Here is a 19854-nt window from a genome sequence, read left to right on the forward strand (position 1 = left end):
TTAAACTGTGCTTCATAGGGGTGTCTCTTTGCCATTTTCAGGGTTGGTATGACAACAATGTTCTGCATAAAGCACATTTGGTTTGGAAGTTATACCTCGAAACATAGTGTTTCTTGTAATAATGTCCATTAATTGTGTAGGGATCTGAATGTTTGGTAAAATAGTAAATGGCCTGTACTTATATAGCACTTTTTCAAGCCAGGAGACTTGACCAAAGCACTTTACACTACATTCAGTCATTCACACATTCACACACACACTGATGGTGCCAAGCTACATTGTAGCCACAGCTGCCCTGGGGCTCACTGACAGAAGCAAGGCTGCCGTACACTGGCGCCACCGGGCCCTCTGACCATCATCAGTAGACAATGCAGGTAAAGTGTCTTGCAAGGACACAACACTGAAAGTCAGAGCGTGGGCCTTGAACCGTCAATCCTTCGATTTCAGGGCAAACTCCTCCACCCGACACCACTGTCGGCCCAAATGTTAGTGATTTCTGAACTTGAATAACTAAACAAACAAATTAACCCTCTAAATACATGTGCTGGATGTGATTTAGTGAAAGCCATAAAGTTATTTGTTTCACAAGGCAGTGAAGTAATTGTTATTGTCAGTTAAGTTACAGAATGTAAACTTCTTTCTCCCTTGACTTTCTAGCGCAGTCAGGGCTACAGTTTTTTTTAATGTTCATGACGCCTCATCATACTGCTAAAGCAATAACAACAAATAAGTCATTAACCCTCTCTAAAGACTGAAATTCCTCCAGGGAGTAAAGAGTAATTTCAAGTGTAGGCTTAGAGCAACAAAGTTTTTTCCAACTTTGAAGTAAAAAACATTGTTGTTTGTGAAGGAAAGAAGGATCAATGTTTTTTCCTTGAAACTTTTATTTTTATTTTTTTTTTTTTTTTTACAATTTGTCATACAAAACATTCTTCATTATATATATTTTGGATTTTATGTGGGGGACCACAAAAAAGTTATATGGAAGCAATAAATGTTTGCTTTCTTAGAGATCTCTTCTATTTTTGTGTTTTTCCCAAAAGTGTTTGGGACATGAAACAGATATCAGATAAAGATAACCCTTACTAACACAAAGTTTAATTTACAATGGGATAAAGTTAACAAACTCAACCCGTTTGGTATATCACATTATTGTTGGTTGGAACATACAGACTAGTGAATGGGGAGCTTTGATTTTAAGCTCAGCTTCTTCATCACCATCACAGAGCAAAATAGCCCTAATCAATCCTCTTTCATTCCTCTATAGCTATAAGACTGCAATATAATGAATTTTGAACTGAATCTTAAATTATTATTAGTTTAAGTCACATTCTGTAAATTATTATATGTGACAATTTCAGTCGTTTAAAACTTAAAAAAGGTGTCAGTCAGTAATTTTTAAAACAGGTAACCGTTACAATTTCAAATAACCAGATTCCTTACTGGACAGATAGCTCTTGCCTAGGTAGTACAACTGCTGTATGCAGACTGCTGCTTTGCTTTTAGGAAAAAGCGTCTAGGAAAAAGTCTGTGTCAGTTTAAATAATTTTAATTAATGAACAGATATCACTGATGTGAATAACAGCATTATAGAAAACAACTGCACAGTCAAACTTAGTACTTATTGTTTTGCTACTTATTTATTGTGTGATGTAGGACATCATAAAAATGAGGATCATGCACAGGCCTTAGCTCTTTGAACAATGTTTTTATACTTTCTTCTCAGCTGCTGCCAGGTGTGTTCCTCCCTGGGATTGCAACTGAATAGAATACATATATATACAACCATTCAAGCAATTAACTAGTTGGCTACCAAAATGTTATTGTGGTTACAACAGACCACATATAAACCTATGCATTAAATAGAGCAGCAGTCTTCTCCAACCCCATCTCTCTCTCCTGTGCAGCATTATTGCTGTTGCTCTCTCTTCTAAAAACATTCTCCAATCCGCCTTATGGCTGCCAGTTGGGAACCGGCGTATGCCAGATGAAAAACTGTATATACAGTTTCGTCAAAAGTCCTACATGGGCGCTGAATATCCTAACCTGGTTTTATTGACAACATATTTTTTGCCTTTCTAAAAAAGTTATGTTTATATATGTAGTTGTAAACGTGTCTATGTCTTGAAAAATACATAAAAGAGTTATACCATTTGCTTTGACAATGTGACTAAATGTTCTGAAAACAGCAGCATATTGTCATTAATACAGTATGAAGTGGATCGTGAGTTATCTGCTAAGCATTGTGCATTGGTGCATTATGTTGCAAAAAATATTTGCTCAGCCATCCAAATTTTCAGAATCAGGTGCTCCAATTACTTCTATGGTCACAGGTGTATAAAATCAAGCACTTGGCATGAACCAAGAGGAGAGCCACAGATTCAATGACAGCGTTCCTACAGTAAAGCGCTACTGAAATCAATAAATGTTTTCATGATTTGTTCATTATGTGCGGAAAAAAAGATTTTATCAACATTGGTTAGAAGTTGTATTAAAGAAGATTCTCACATCAGCTACACAATGACTAACGGCTGAAACGGCTTTAATCAGCACATGTTCTGCTAGGATATTTTTTTCTGGAATTTTGTAAACTCTGTTTAATACTATTGCAAAGTATATATTTTATTTTTCTTGAATTGTTTGTAAAGCATTATTTTTCAGGTTCATACCTATTTTATACCCAAAACATCTAATTTTCTTTTATTATAAACAAGAAATATTTCATCTCTACATAGTCATATTAAAAATCACTTAATAAACTAAACACCAAAATGATAAACTTTTTTTTTTTATATTTTCAGATGTGTAGACCTTTCAATTACTTATTTATTCTATTCATTAATAACAAACACCATATATTTCTGAATTGAACCTAGTTGTATTTAAAATTCAAACAACAGGAGAGCTTACCAAACTCTTGAACACTTTGGATCATAAAAAACTACTTTGGCTGGTAATGAGCTACTTTCACTAAGCAGTAACTCAGTTACTTACTCACTTTTTTTGGAGAGGTTAGTAAAGAGAACTTTTTCTTTTGAGTTTTTAGAGCACTAGTGGCTTGTTTTTTTCAACAGTAGGCTGACAGGAAAGGGACTATGAGAGAGAGACATGCGGGAAAGGACCACAGGCCGTCTTCCAACCCGGATCGCCTGCATCAAGGACTAAGGCCTTCAAACATGGGTCATGCGCGCTAAACACTGCGCCACCTGCACGTCACTAGTTACCCTTTTTTAACTTACTTGATAAACACTTATTGCTACACAACTCCGACTACACGTGGCCTTCAGATTATCTCTATAACAGTCAGTATAGAGCCTCATGAAATGGGTTTCCATAGTCGCGCAGCTGCCACAGGACTTCGAAAAAGTGGAGACGCTTTGTCTGGAGGTACTTATCCCATTTTTTTTATCCAGAAATCTGATGGAAAAGTCTGGGTTTGTGAGTTGGCAGGAGAGCAGTGCTTGTCTGACTGCATTTTGCAGGTGGAGGATGGATTATGGTGTGGAGTTGTTTTTCAATAGCTGTGTTTGGCCCCTTAATTCCAGTGAAATTACCTCTAAATTTTTCTGCATACAGAGACATTTTAAACAATTCCATGCTCCCAACATTGGAGCTGGACTCTTCCTTAACTCTGCACAAAGCAGGGTCCATTAAACCAGTGTGGTGTGGATGTCCTCATCTCAACCCACAGAATACTTTTGAGAGGAAATTGAAAGCATAGGCTTGGAGCCAGGCCTTCTCTTCCAACATCACTGTGTGACCTCACAAATGAGCTTCTTGAAAAATGGTCTAAAATATCCAAGAACCCCCCCTAAACCTTGTTAACAGACTTTCCAGAAGAGTTGATGCTGTTCTTGCCAGAAAGTGTGACCAAAGTCATACTGAAACCCTATGGAATAGGAATAGGATGTCACTTTAGCTAATTTGTGAGTCCAGGCAGGTGATTAGATACTTTGGGTGATTGTATATAAACAGCAGGAACAGAGGAGCATTGCTTCCATTTTAGTTAAGTTTTGCTAAACATAGCTTGCTGAGGAAGACCACGAACAGATACATAAGGAAGCAATCAGATGGAATTTTTTAACCCAGCTTTGGAGGACAACATAACTTTTGTTCGTCCTGCATATTTTTACATAGGAGGTTTTGTTGGCATCCCAAATATTAACTACTATTTCTTCTTTCTCTTTTTTGTTTATGTTTTTTCTGTTTTAGGAAATGCAACTGTTATGGTTGTCATCATTTTTGATAATACTCTCAGAGGTCCTAAATATGTTGCAGTTTTTAGTCTTGCTCTAACTGACATTTTAAGCAGCACTGCTTTGGTACCAAAAGTTATTGACATCTTTTTGTTTGATCATCGTTATATTTCCTACAATGAATGCTTGACCTTTATGTTTTTCTGCTTCACACTGCTTTCAATGCAATGTCTTAACCTTGTTGCACTGTCTTATGATAGACTAATAGCTATCATGTACCCACTGCACTACCAAATCAAGCTGACCAGAACATTTATGATAAATTTGATTATTATGTTATGGCTCATTGTCATAATTCTTGTTTTAATTGCTGTTGGCCTTATAACAAGACTTTCATTCTGCAAGTCTGTTGTTATTAACAGTTATTTCTGTGACCATGGCCCTATTTACCGGATTGGCTGCAATGATGTGACCCCCAGCCGCGCAGTTTCTGGTTTGTTGCCGATTCTTCTGCTTTGGATTCCTCTGGCATTTATCTTGGCAACCTATGGCTGTATCGGTTATGCACTATCAAAAATTTCCACAGCACAGCAAAGAACAAAGGCATTTAAAACATGTTCTGGTCATCTTTCATTAGTTGCAATTTATTTTCTCCCAATTACATTTGTTTATGGCGCTGGGAGCAAAACACATCCAAATGCCAGGATCATTAACCTGTCCCTGACTACAGTTATACCGCCACTATTAAACCCAATTATATATGTTTTTTACACACAGGAAATGAAACAATCTTTGAAAAAGTTGATGCACATAAAAGGCAAGACTAAAATAATGGTGAAAAATTAAATTACTCAGAAAAAATGTTTTATAAAGTATAGTAAGGTCCAATAAGGAAAGAAGGTGTGAAATAATTATTTTTTAATTTTTGTTGTACCTTGTAAAGATGATAGATGGTAAAAAAAGGTGTTTCTTATAATGCAACACTGGGAACTGCACACCCTAAAACCAGTTTTAATGGCTGTAAATATGTGACACTGTAAAATTAACTTGAAAATTGAAAAAAATGGAAATGTGCTTTCTTGCTCAAGTATTTTACAGTTCTATGTGTGTACAGTATGTCTTAAAGTTTAACTGAAGTTGATCTATTTGTTTGTCAATTCTGTCACTTAAAATTACGTGAACTTACAATGATATTTGACATTATTCATACCGATTGGTTTAAATACGGAACAAACCAGAAGGGAAAGCCATTTTGAAGCATTTCAATATGGAGGAAACAATAAAACCCTTACATTCCAGATTTTTATAATTTTTGTGAAATGTGTCTATTTTAAATAAATAAAATCCTAAAACATGCTATTAACCAACAGAAAAGTTAAATTGTTTTTCCTTTTTACACATATTTGTCTGAATACAGAAAAGTCCCAGCTCTTCCTTAAATAATTTGTATTTAAAAAAAGGTTGCCCAACAAACATTCCAAATCAGAGAAAATATATTCGATTTAGAGTGTGTCCAAAACCTCATTTTTGAAACATACATTACAGTTCTTTGTGTGTACAGTCTTAAAGTTTAACTGAAGCTGTTTTATTTCTTTGTCCTTTCTGTCACTTAAAATAATTTAAAATAAGTATATGTTAGGTGAACTACGATGATATTTGAAATTATTCATACCAATAGGTCTAAATCCGGAGCAAACCTGAAGGGAAACATAAAAGATGGAACAGGTGACATTCTGATAAATATATTTTCCCTTAAATAAAGAGATGAACACAAATGCAATTGTTGAACCAAGTATTTACTTGTTTATAACCAGTGAAGGGACACTTCTGCTTTGGGCTCTCCTCACAATGATCCTAGGAACTTAAATAATTTCCATAGCGCAGGAATAAGCAGATCCTATAAAGCCTGCATAAATCATCTTTTAAGAATTTCTTACCCTTTTTAACAGTTGTTTTTTTTCTTTTTGTTAGAATAACAAATCTGAATCTTATGATTAGAAACCTGTATCTTGTTATGGTTGTCCCTTCACTTTTAAACCATTTAATCTTTGTGTTTTAGGAAGTAAAACAATTGTAGAAAAAGTTGACAAAGTTAAGAGTAAGTTTAAAGAGTCAAGGAAAATATAAACCATCCAAGCTAAATGTGTTTTAGCCCTTTATTACCCGCCATAGAAATAATTTGCCGCAGTATATTTTTACATGCGGTAAATCCATATATTGAAGCATTTCAATATGTAGGAAACAATATAACCCTTATATTCCAAAATGTAATAATTTGTGTAAAAAAAGTAAATTTTAGATACATAAAATCCTGCAAAATCCTGAAAAATTAAACCGTTTTTCCTTTTTGCACATATTTGTCTAAATACAGAAAAGTCCCAACACCTCAGAAATTATAATGTAAAATAAAGTTGCACAAAATCATTCCAGATCAGAGAACATATATTTAGAGTGTGTCCAAAACTTCATTTTTGAAATGCACCAACTCTTGTAAGCAGAGACAAAAATGGAAATGAATATGGTGAACCATTTGAGAAATATATTATATGTACTTCAGTGCAATGATATCTTTAATTTTAATTGATACATATGAATACACTTTCAAAAGTTCACAAGAAAATATTCAGCCAATAAAAGGTGTTAGGAACGACAAAAATTCTAATTATTTTTTTTACTATATTGAAACTTTATAACAGATACCCTCAAATTCAGATAACATTATTTATCAAGATATAAACAGCAGAATGAACTTAAAACTGAAAATCACCAGAAACACAACAAAATAAGACAAACAACAAAATAAGTACATTTGAATTGAGAAAGCTTCCTGGAGAGGTGGCGAAACGTCTTCAAATCCTGAAAACCAAGTCCAGTGGATATTTTTTGAATTTTTACGGAATGACTATGACCTGGATGACTGAGAACCTTCATCAGCATACAACAAAATAAGAATTAAACCACTAAAACCAGGAAACAAGAAGCAAAGTAAAACTGAGGACTCAAAAGAAAACATAACAGAACCAAAACTGTAACACTACCCCCCACTCAAGGGTGGATTCCAGACGCCCGAAAACGGGGGAACCAGGAAAGGAGGGCAAGAAAACAAAAACAGAGTCCAAAAAACAAACCACCCAGGGTGGGCGAGGGCAACAGAAAGTCTCTGGATGCTGGCCGAGGGGCCGGAGGCGAGGCAGAGTCTCTGAAGTCGGGGCAGAGTCTCTGGAGACCCGCTAAAGGCTCCGACTCGGGATCTGGCCCGCTAAAGGGCTCCGACTCGGGATCTGGCCCGCTAAAGGGCTCCGACTAAGGATCTGGCCCGCTTAAGGGCTCTGACTTGAGTTCCAGCTGGTGGGGAGCTGATGGAGGTAGAAGGAAAGGGAATAGATCCTCCCTTTCCCCATAAAAGAAGTTTCATAGGTTAGACTCCACAATATGGGGAGCTCTGACTGTGGGGGGTGTGAAATGAGGACCTGGTTTAAGTCTTTTCAATGACGGGGCTGACTTTTGGTCATAGAGGTTAAGACTGAGGCCGCAGGAGAAACTGACCTGGTTATGAGGGGTACTGAGGCTAGCAGCTGGCTGACCCACCGGAGGGGAGGAGGTGGCGATAGGCTGACTCGCCGGAAAGGGAGTGGAGGCGTCAGGTTGACCCACCCGAGAGGGAGAGGAGGCATCAGGCTGACCCGTCGGAAAGGGAGTGGAGGCATCAGGCTGACCCGCCGGAGATGGAGTGGCCTTCTTTCCCCGGCGGCGGTTCCGACACCTGGAAGAAGCAGATGGCAGGGGGGAACCAACAGCTCGTGAAGGTGAAGAAACAGGATTAGAGGTTCTAGATTACTGAGGTATGTCACAGAATGATGGTCTGGGTGGTGAAGGTTTACTGAATAGCTTAGCAAAGGCATCCTGTATGTTCCACTCAACTTGGGCAATATATCCTGCCTGAAAGAAAAAGGTCCGGAGCTCTGGATATTGTTGGAGTCCACTGAGTACTTTTTCTGTGGTTCCCACCTGCTCCCAAGGTGAAGAGATAGTGGAAAGAATGTCTATATATTGTCTGAGTTGTTTAAAGGTATACTATGCAACCGGTGTTAATTTTCCAGCGAGGCTCCCCCCAGAGGACGAAAGTAAAAGTGCACTGTTGTAAATATGCACAGCTGTTCTCCTGGTATCTCCGTCAAGCCAGGCGCGGTTGTTTTGAGCTTAGCAGACAGGCGAACGCAACGAATGACTACTGCACAAAGATCGCCACTGTGCTAGCAACGAACATGCTTTTAACTGGGGGCGTGTAGCAGTTCTTGCCGTAAAGCAAGACCGACTCTCGTGACTTCTGAGCCTGTGGGTGCGGGCCGAGGGCTCCTGCAATTGCAAGTGCGGTATTTCCCCCACAGACCACCAGGGCGGCCGAGAATACCTTTGTTCAACCTGAAATGACTCATTTAATCATCCAAAACGTTATGGAACACATTAATTAACTGAAAAATGTTGCATAGTGTGCCTTTAAGAAAGTCACTTGCCTTTACCTTAGGTGGCTCTGCTGGGTCCATGTTGGCTGGTTCCTACTGTCAGGATTAGGTTGTGATGTGAGGACCCAAATGCAAAGACAGGGAGGCAGAGGTGAGTTTCTTGACGATTTAATGAAGAGTAAAGAAACAACTGAGGCAGGAATCCAAAATCCCAAAAATCCAAGATGAAAACAAAGTCAAACAAACCAGAAACCTTGGAGAAGTCAGGGGGGGAAACTATCATGAGGAGGAAGACTCAGAGAGACGGAGTTAGAGGAAGTTAGACGAGGAACCAGCACCAAGGAACTGAACAGAGAGTGTATTTATGGGAGACTGAAACAAAGAGAGGACTAAGGAGGATATTGGGAGCAGGTGTGAACAGAGCAGAACAGGAGAGGAGCTAGGGAAAAAAGGAGAACACAAGAGGGCAGCAGAGGGCAACAAATAAAAACCTGAAAACTGAAAATAACCAGAAAACACAACAAAATAAAAATTAAACCACTAAAACCAGAAAACAAGGAGCAAAGTGAGGACTCAAAAGAAATATAATGTAAATATATATGTATATATTTATATTATCTTGGGTGGTTTGTTGTATATAGTATATACATATAAAAATGTTTTTTTTTCTGGAGCGTGTAACAAAAGTAATTTCCCTCTAGGATTATTAAAGTATTTCTGATTCTGATATCTGCTCATTCACCTAGGTTCTTTAGACTTTTAGTCACGGGTTGACTCCTAGACTGGCTGTTTTAAATCTGAAATGTAGTAACTTAGACTAAGATTATTGGGTGGATATAGCTGAGGTGAGGTAGTTTGGACCTAATGATGCTAGACAGTCCTAGCAAACTCAAAAGTTTTGGGAACTTGGCCAAAGTTTGGGTTAGGTTCCCAAAACTTTGATTAAAGTAGGCATAGCAACTTCTTAAACTTTTTTTTCAATTTGTTAATCAAAAGTAGAAAGTTTTTTTCAAAGTAATTGCAAAGTAAGGGTAAAAACATAGTTAGCAAAATGGCAACTCAAATACTGAATAATTATTCTGTTGTAACATCCAGCTTAATGTTTATAGTGATACAATCACAGAGATTAGGAAATAAATGAGAGTACGAAATAATCAACTCAGGAAGCTCAAAAAAATTTCGATATATTTTGTGGTGTAAATATTGATAGGTAGTGCATGACTGTCAGGACAAGATAAAGAATTTTGAGATATAATAGCTACATTTTTCATCTGCTCTTAGAATAATTAAAGTTATTAATTGGGGATAGGGTAACCGGACATTTTACTTAAGTACTGAAAGAGTAGCGATACGCTCACAAATTTAAATCATGTTAAAGTAAAAAGTACAGCAGCGTATGACTACTCCTAAAAGTACATTTCTTTCAAAAATTACTCAAGTAAATGTAACTGAGTAAATGTAGCTAGTTACTACCCTCCTCTGGAGAAGTATAAAGCGCCTATAAATAGTAGTTAAAGCCCGGCAGAATTTACTGACTGCTGGTGTGGAAATGTTCCCGTGTGTGCTCCTGCTGAGAGTAGGCTGGAAAATAATCCAAACATGGATTTATTCAATCCAGCTTCTGTAAAAAATATTACCTTCATCCGACCTCCCTATTTTATTATCAGAGGTTTCACTGACTTGCCTGAAATAAGATTTTACTACTATTTTCTTTTTGTTGCCTACATATTTTTGGTCCAGGGAAATACAGCTGTAATGGCTTTAATATACCTGGATCGTAATCTAAGGACTCCGAAGTATGTTGCCGTGTTTAATCTTGCATTTGTTGACCTGTTGGGGGGCACTGCTCTAGTACCAAAGGTGCTTGACATATTTTTGTTTAATCACTATTACATCCCCTACAATGACTGTCTAACATTCTTTTTTTTCTGTTACATTTGTCTTTCCATGCAGGCTCTCAATCTGGTTGCTCTTTGCTATGATAGACTAATGGCTATAATGTTTCCTTTGCACTATCATGTGAACGTTACCCATAAGATTATGTTTTCTTTGATTGCTTTTTTCTGGTCAGTTGCTTTATTAGCTGTTTGTATTGCGATTGGTTTTCTGACAACACTTTCATTCTGTAATTCTGTGGTTATTAACAGCTTCTTTTGTGACCACGGTCAAATGTACAGACTGGCGTGCAATGATAATTTTCCAAGTTTTGTGATTGCAAATTTGCTTCCGGTTCTGTTTCTTTGGCTTCCTCTTTTGATAATAATATCCAGTTATATATGTATTGGTTATGCATTAGCTCGGGTTACCTCAGCTCAGGAAAGACTTAAGGCTCTAAAAACGTGTGTAGGTCATCTTTCTTTAGTGGCAACATTTTTTTTTCCTATAATAATCACATTTATTATGGGTCCTAGCATACATCCAAATGCCAGGATCATTAACCTCTCTCTGACCTCAGCTATTCCACCAGTGTTGAACCCATTAATTTATGTTATGCATACACAAGAAATGAAATTATCAATCAAAAGTTTGATAAAAAGAAGGAATAAATCTAAAATTATGAATTAGTTTTTCAAATGCCTATTTTTTTATATCCATACTAGAAAATTAACTGTCTGGAATAATTTGTCATACGTTTGGCTTTGTGACTCAGGAAGACTCAGTAGCCTTAGAATTCTAACTTTTGTTTCAATAAATTAGGCCTGAAATTATTCTCCTCCTACTTGATTTTCAGTTGAATTCCTCCCTGTCTTTAATGTCCATATATGATGGGATCACTAAAGAAATCACAGTTTGAGAGGGATTTCATGTTTAAAGTAACACGCATGTTTGTTAAATGTAAAACTGTTTTCTGTAAAGAAAAATTCCATTTATGGTAACTCCCATTCTAAAGTAAGTATTCTAGCATCATAACCCTGTCTTTGTTTTCCTACAAATGTAAGAGACCATAAGATGTCTACAATTATACATATAACAATAATGCACTCAAGTTAAAATAATAAAGCTATATTACATGTTGGGTTTCCTCTTGTTTCTATTTCATTCATGTATTATGAAATAACATGAATTGTTTTTTGACAGTACAACATCATAACAAAACTGCACTATCCTACAACTATCATTAGAATTAATAACAGCTTGGACAATGGTCCTTAATTTAAAAAATTAATACACAATTTATGGCTCAATAGACATGACCTGAAAAGTGCAAGGGAGTATTTTATTGTGAGATCTTTAGCAGAAAGTTTTAACAAACAATGCATCTACCCTTCTGTCTGAATTTCACTCTAGTTGGACCAGGACTGAATTGAATTGAATTCAGTTTAATAAAATAGCACCAATTCAGAAGACATGTCATCTGCACACATGCCTATTTGACAGTATAGGTGGATTGTATAATCCTCAGCACTAAGGCCAATGTGCTTCTGTAGACCAAAACCAAAGAATATTTACAGATTCAGATTGTGTTCTGAAGTTTTTTCCATTATTTTGGGATTGAATATGATTCAGTTTATTCAATAAGATTTAATTAATAAAAGTTCAAACTTGTTAAAAACATCAAGTTTGATTCTTTGAGTTAAATAAAACTAAATGGATGTCAGGAAGTGTGTTGTTGTTGTTTGGGTGTCTTTTACCCTGGGGAAAAACCTCCTTGTTGTCAGGCCACAGTCAAATATCCTTCAGTATGTTTCCCAATCAACATCGAGCAGCCAGCTTACTGACCTCCCCTTCCTCAATTGACCCTATAAGGGGTTTAACCTCACTGAAAGTGACATATTTTCGCGTGTTGTCCAATCAGGGCTCTACTTTCTGGCTGCTTACTGTAGTTCAATAGGTGGAAGCTCAAACCTCAACAGGGATTTCTTATGGAGGCTGACCGGTGTTCTGTTAGAACAGCATGTCAGCTCTGAGTGGCCATGGACTGCCACTCTGGGTCCCTGAGCAAGACCCTTAACCCCAGACTGCTCCCCAGGGGTAAACAGTGGCAGCCCACTGCTCTTCATGGGGATGGGTTAAATGCAGAACAGAATACAGAATGAATTTCCCCATTTTGGGACAATAAAGGATTTACATTATTACATTAAATTAGGTAAGATATTGTTTTCATTTTTAAAATCATAGAAAACAGAATTCCTTTAGGTTTGATTAAAATCACAGCAGCAACATGCTCATGCTACCCCAAAACGGAAGGGAGATGGTGTCCAAGAGCGGAATAGACAACTGACTGATGTGCAACATACTCATGAAATGAGGCACATTTAGATGCATATTTAATGTGGTTTAATGACTACATTCATGAAGTTTCAGAATGTATATTTTAGCAATAATTTTACAAAATTTACAGAGGAGATTTAGCCTCCCTAATATTCAATGAGAAATCGCCACTCCAGCGCAGATATTGGAATCTGCGTTTAAATGTCAGCTAAACCCATTTGCAAAGGAACAGATAAAGCCTTTCAATAAACCACAACATAACTGACTCAGTAAGCATTTCAATGAATTATTTTCACTAATTTAAGACAAAACTATTCATGTACTATTACTAAATAGTTAAATGCACTTAATATTACATATACAATATTCACCACTATATTTTAATGAAGATAGAAGATTCACAATATTCACAACTTCGCATATCTGATCAACACATGCAGAGAGCAAGATCCACTCATGCAGATAATAATTCAAACAAGCACATGGGATTTATATATTCATAAGACAAGATCCACAAAAGTATTTGTGATGTATCCACAATCATATCTTGATTTATACACTACCAGTTGTCTTTGGACATCAGTACGTTTGGGTGTAGATTTTTGAGACTCACCTGATGTGACTTAATGTACAAATGTATGAATTTTAACAAGCTATGATTTGCAACCAATTAGATGATTCAATTGTTTCAGCAAATTACAGGAATGTACATCACATATGCAATGATTTTGTTTTTGGAAGACTAGGATGTTGCTTTTGGTTGGTCCTACTCTTCTGGTGATTGGCTTATAACATAATTTTTGCCTATGTTGTATACTTTCTTATGATTGGCTAAAACAAGTCAGTCTTCAAAATCCATACACAATGCAGTGCAGACCTCTGGTAGTTTTTAATCAAGATATTAAACATCACAAATACTTCTGTGAATCTTGTCTTTTGAATGTGGGAATTTTATGCTGTTATTTGCAACATTATGTGCATGTGTGGATTGTAATGTGAATGTGTTGATCATGTATATGACATTGTGAATATTATGATATTTCTAGTTTCATTGATTTTTCTCCATTTTTTTTTTTTAAACCTTTTTCGGCTTGCTTGGACTCATGATAAATCATGGGATACCCTAGGCTACGAAGAATACACTTAACTTGTCTTTTTCAACCGGGCGAAAAGAAGGCTTTGTCAGTCACATAGGAACTAGTCTTCGAATTCAAACAGACCGTGGCGCCTGGCTATGACGTAATCAGCCGAGGAATCTGGTCTTCAGAGGACACAGACGCCAGACTTGAACACACTAGATTTGAAAATCTGAAACACCTGCACAGCACCAAGGAAATCAGCCCAAAGCTCAGCAGCAGTTTACTGTACAGCATCTAGAGACTGCTGCGGCAGCAGATGTTCCCTAGTAGGTCGAGAGAGGAAAAAGACAATTCAGTCAGAGCTGTCATCTTGTGTCTAAGCCGTGTTGCTGGAGTTTATTATTTCAGAGGACTTCACAACAGCTGTTTTCACCTGCCTTAGTAATGTGTTTTATGTTTTTTAACATAAATTTTGTCAATGTTAATTTTTTATGAATGAAATCTGTGACGTTTGGACATTATTAACACCATTGGGCCTCTCCTGTTTGAAAGAACAGCTCCAGCCCCTCTCTTTTAACATGAGACCTCAAGAATCTTTGGTAATTTCTACATATGAGGTCAAATCAAATATAAAATAAGCACTCAAATCAAGATCCAAATACACAACTCCCACTAAACAGACTCCAACAACCCAGAAGAACGATGGGTGTGGTATTGATTTGCATCTAACTTGGAATGCACATGGGACATGCCAAACTTTAGTCCTTGAGGGCCAGTTTGCTGCATATTTTAGATGTATCTCTGCTCAACACAGATGAATAAAATAATTAAGTCAGTTGCACAACTCTGGAGAACTTGCCTTTATACTGAGGAGAAACTTCAGCCATTTAAATGAGGTGTGCTAGAGCAGGGATACTTTTAAAAGTTGTGAAACACTGGCCCTCAAGAACTGCAATTCAACACCCCATGAGGACGCACCTCCATGGACGGTACTTAAAAACAGCACTGCTCCAACTAAATTTTGCTCTAGTGTGAGCCACCAGAATTGACAAAGACTCATTGATAGGTGCTGAATGTTTTGAACTGAACGTAAGTCTGATTTAATTTGCTTAAGTCTGTTTGGTGGTTAACTTCTAGGAATAATGAATACAGAGAAATTAAACAAAGAAAAATCTTACAATAAGTAAGTGATCACTCAAAAAACAGAATCAAAGCTCAAGCACCTTCATATTGAAGCAGTTACCTTATAGACAAAAAGACTATATTGAGCTTAAAGGACCAAACACAGAAGAAAGGCTTTCAAATAGTTGAAGCTTCTTAGAATTCTGCCTTTTTATATCAATGATGGGCTAATGTCTGCAGTACAGCCTTTGTTGATAGAACTGGGACACAACAGGCTTGAGAATACCCTTACCATGGAGCTATTCAACTCTGCCTTTAGAAAAAATGTATCTTTTGTGCGCCCCCCCTATTTTATAATAAGTGGATTTGTTGGCTTGCCTAATATGAAATATTACTATGTTTTTCTGTTTTTCGTCTTTTTTATTTCCGTGCTTGGAAACACTGTTGTAATGGCTGTAATATATCTCGATCACAATCTTAGAACTCCAAAGTATCTAGCAGTTTTTAACCTTGCATTTGTGGACTTAATGGGCAGCTGTGCTCTGGTACCAAAGGTTCTTGACATATTTTTGTTTAATCACTATTATATCCAATATAATGACTGTTTGACTTTTCTGTTTTTCTGTTACACATGCCTTTCCATGCAAGCTTTCAATCTAGTTGCTCTCTGCTATGACAGACTTATGGCCATCATGTTTCCTCTGCATTATCAAGTAAAAGTTACTCATAAGATAATGTTTTCCTTGATTGCATCTTTCTGGCTGTTTGCTGTATTATCTGTTCTCACTGCAATTGGCCTTCTGACAAGACTTTCTTTCTGTAAGTCTGTGGTTATCAACAGCTATTTCTGTGACCATGGCCTTCTCTATGAACTTGCATGCAATGACAATCTTCCAAATGTAGTTATTGGTTTTTTGTTGCCGTTCCTTATTCTTTGGCTTCCAATGGGATTTATCTTATCCAGCTACATTTGCATTGCCTATACTTTAGGTAAAGTGGCTGTAGCTCAAGAAAGAGTGAAGGCACTAAAAACATGCACAGCTCACCTATCGTTAGTAGCTATCTATTTCATCCCAATATTAATAACATTTACACTAGGACCAGAAATACATCCAAATGCCAGGATCATTAACCTGTCTTTGACCTCAGTATTTCCACCAATGTTGAACCCAATCGTTTATGTTTTGTATACACAGGAAATCCAGTTATCAATAAAAAAAAATCTGAAACTGAATTGGCAAGGCAAGGTTATGACTACTTAAGATCCTTATGTTGGTACAAAAAGTGTTGTTTTGAGATTACATGGTAAGCAAACAAAAAGTAGAGCAGAGAAATATTTGTCCAAGCTGTTATTTTTAAGTTTTCTAATAGTTGTTTTATTATATATGTAAAATATTCTTTTTTTGGCTTTGTTTAACAAAGTAAAACATCAGTTTTATTGAGTTGTTTGGTGTGACTTTTCTCAACTTCTAACATGCATGCATGGGTATGGTTCTTATATTGAAAAGTAAGTAATAATTATAAAATCCAAGACAATATTTCTGACATGATTACACGACCACCTTCACTCTAAATTATTGGTACAAAAGTCTTAGTACAACCTGTCCAGGGTGTACCCCGCCTCTTGCCCATTGACTGCTGGAGATAGGCACCAGCACCCCTCGCGACCCCAATTGGGACAAGCGTGTAAGATAATGGATGGATGGATGGAAGTCTTAGTATACCTGCTTTTATGTTGTCAGCTTCAAGGGCTAGAATCATGAGCTTGTCAAACACCCAATGGATAAAAAAAAAATCCAGAGAAATAGATTAGATTAAAAAACTAACTGTACAGTAAATTCCCATGTAGTTTTTTTTATTGCAGTCTCCACCTGTCATATCTGATAGCATCACAGTCTTTGAAAATGTATCTATGTAATACAGATTTAAGGTTGCAAATATCATGTAAATAATATTAACAAAAAAAAACATTGTGCTGCAATAAGAAGAAAAGAAAAAATACAGCTAAATGTATTTAACTGTATAAAACATGGGGATATAATGTAATATTATTGCCTAAATATGCTTTAGATGATTAAAAATGTTAAAAGATGTACTGTGTTAACCAGCTGTTCATAAAATTTTGACATTGAACGAGTCATAGTCTTTCGAAGTAAGTATTACTTAGAACTTAGATGTACATCTTACAGGTATAATTATGGACAAATATGTGCTACTGCTTGCATAAACTGAAGTAGGGGAGACCGGGGCTAGTTGTCACACCTTTTACATTCATATAAAAATATTGGAATCAGAACACCTTATATAAAAAACATATGTATCAGATGAAAGACCAAAGTCTCAGGTATATATTTTGTATTCAGGTCATTTTATATCTTATTACTGTGCAGTTATAAGCGATCTAATGGAGATTGTAACCATGTGACAAGTTGCCCCTCCACAGGGTAAGTTGTCACACTATAAGGGGTAAAATGTCACACTGGGTTTTGCAACCAATAAAATAATGGCAAAAATTCATTTTGTTGTTATTTTTTTAATGTTAAGTGAACAAATGACAATAAATCACTTTTACTGCTTATGAAATAATATGCAACAAGCATTACAAAACTTAAACTGATGCATGAAAAAAAGGAAATTTCAGGAGTCAGACTCCTCAACTGAGCTGCAGTTTGGGCATAGCTTATGTAGGTTGAATTGGCAGGAGCACATGCATCATATGAAATAACATGAAATAAAATGAAATATTATGAAACATTGATTATAAAACATTGATTATAAAACTGATTCTGGGACAAAGGAAAACCCCCAAAAAACTGAATTTATTAGTCACAATCCTCATCTGAGTTACAGTTTTGGCATATGTAGACAAGTGCCTCCTTCTTAGGTGTGTCAATGAGAATAGAAGTTTTTCTCTTTTTCTTCTGTGCATCTTTTATTCTTGGACCAGCTTTTGGTTAAGGCCTAATATCCTCTGGAGAAAATGTGTTAGTGGAGGATGCTGGGTCACTAGGGCCTTGAATAGCTTCTTGGTCGGTGCCTGGGCCTGGAGCAGCTGGGCCAGTGCTGGGTCCAGGAATGGGTGGGAAGGTGTTTGGGTTTGGTAGAGCATGGTCCTGGTAGGGGCGATCTGAGATGTAAGATGGCGCAAATTCTGTCTCCAAGAACACATCCCTATTGTAAGGCTGAATGCCTGTTGCCCGAAAACCAGCCTGAATATTAAGAGGGGTTGCAGCCAGGGGATAAGCAATTGCTACAATCCCAGGGATGTCATAAATGCTGAGTGTTTTCCCTGGGTTGTTCCTCATCCAGGAATCAGAGACAGAGTTTACATGCTTTTTAAATGGGCCATAAACACTTCTGTCTAAAGGCTGCAGCCTGTGGGAGCAGTGGGTTGGGAAGGACAACATGATGATGCCTTTTTCTTTGGCAAAATTCAGCCCATCAACAGAGAGATGTGAGCAGTGGTTATCCAGAAGGAGTAAGCAGGGTTTCTCCTTTGAGCACTTGCAATGGTCAACAAAATGCTTGAGGAAATCAACAAAGTGTGGTTCTTTCATCCACCCTGTTGGATTTGCTCCTCCTTTGCAGCTTGGTGGGCCATTGTTGATGAAATGATCACGAAAGTGCACCCGAGGAAATATGAAATAGGGAGGGGTGCTGTTCCCTGTGGCTGAGACTGCACAGGCAAGGGTGACCAGGGTACCCCTTTCCCCAGATGTCAGTGACCCAACCTGCTTGAAGCCACGCCTGACTACCAGTCGGTCTGGTTTCTGTACTGTTTTCACTCCAGTTTCATCCATGTTCCAGATATCTCCTGGACCCAAGGAATGTCAGCTTAATACTTTTCCAGATTGTCAAAAAAACACCTTACATTCTCCTTGTTAAAGGCACTAGCTCTGGCAAGACTAGTTGCCTCTGGTGTCCTAAGAGAAAGCGAGGGGTGCTGCTTTAGGAAGCCTGTAAACCAATCGGTGCTGGCTTTTTCTTTATCTGACAAAATTTGTGGAAATTTCATGCCCTTTGCCACTGCAAATTCATATGCCAGCTTTCTCACCTCTTATGGAGACAAACCAAAATATATGTCAGAGGATCTCTTGATGTAGTTCTCCAGCTGCAGTTCCATCTCAGTGCTGAAAACTTGCCGTGGCGATTTGTACCCAACCACTGTAGTTGGGATAGCTGTCTGACCCTGAAGTTCTGCTGGTGTGAATGTTTTACAGTATCGTGCCAAAGTACGGTAATTGATATTAAAGTCCTTTGCGGTACTCCTGATTGACTTGTGACCTAGGGTCACCTGCCTGACTGCCCGCAGCATCATGTCAGGTGCTGCACGGCCATGCTCTGTTTTTCTTTTATAACTCCTGACCATCTTCTCACTTTGTCCTCTCTTTTAAATCACTCTTTTTCTGTAAAGATAAAGTAAAAGTTTTATTAGGATGTATTGATTTAAACTATTTTTGAAAATTATTTTTGGGGTAAATTGTCACATGTGACAATTTAGGTACCAGCCCATCCCAGGACAACATTAATTAACCATACAACGATCAAGTTATTCAATTTAGGGAGACCCATCAACCAAACATCCATGTTTTTTAAATATGGGGGGGATACAACTATCCTTACCTTTCCTTGATCCACAGGACCCACTGCCCTGCATGTTTATTTGTGTATCTGCTCCTGCAAAACAAATTTAAGTAATTTAATTAACAACAAAGGGTGAGGGTTTGAGAGAAAAGCTTAGCATTCTGCACCAGCTTCAGTCGTGGGCGGTTGGCATGGCTT

At 37.3% G+C, this 19854-nt stretch overlaps 3 protein-coding genes across 3 annotated transcripts; all 3 read left to right on the forward strand.

The window, feature by feature from the left end:
* Positions 1-4020: 4020 nt before the first annotated feature.
* Positions 4021-5042, forward strand: LOC107088106 (olfactory receptor 11A1-like). The gene has a single exon (XM_015380053.1). The coding sequence runs from the start codon at positions 4071-4073 to the stop codon at positions 5040-5042; it is 972 nt and encodes a 323-aa protein (XP_015235539.1). The 5' UTR covers positions 4021-4070.
* Positions 5043-10216: 5174 nt separating this feature from the next.
* On the forward strand, positions 10217-11647 carry LOC107088121 (olfactory receptor 1-like). Its single transcript, XM_015380070.1, has one exon. The coding sequence runs from the start codon at positions 10259-10261 to the stop codon at positions 11222-11224; it is 966 nt and encodes a 321-aa protein (XP_015235556.1). The 5' UTR covers positions 10217-10258; the 3' UTR covers positions 11225-11647.
* Positions 11648-15365: 3718 nt separating this feature from the next.
* Positions 15366-16334, forward strand: LOC107088107 (olfactory receptor 6C4-like). Its single transcript, XM_015380054.1, has one exon. It carries the CDS (start codon positions 15366-15368, stop codon positions 16332-16334), a length of 969 nt encoding a protein of 322 aa, XP_015235540.1.
* The last annotated feature ends 3520 nt before the right edge of the window (positions 16335-19854 follow it).

Source organism: Cyprinodon variegatus, unplaced genomic scaffold, assembly GCF_000732505.1.
Source record: "Cyprinodon variegatus isolate N-32 unplaced genomic scaffold, C_variegatus-1.0 Scaffold207, whole genome shotgun sequence".
NCBI lineage: Eukaryota > Metazoa > Chordata > Actinopteri > Cyprinodontiformes > Cyprinodontidae > Cyprinodon > Cyprinodon variegatus.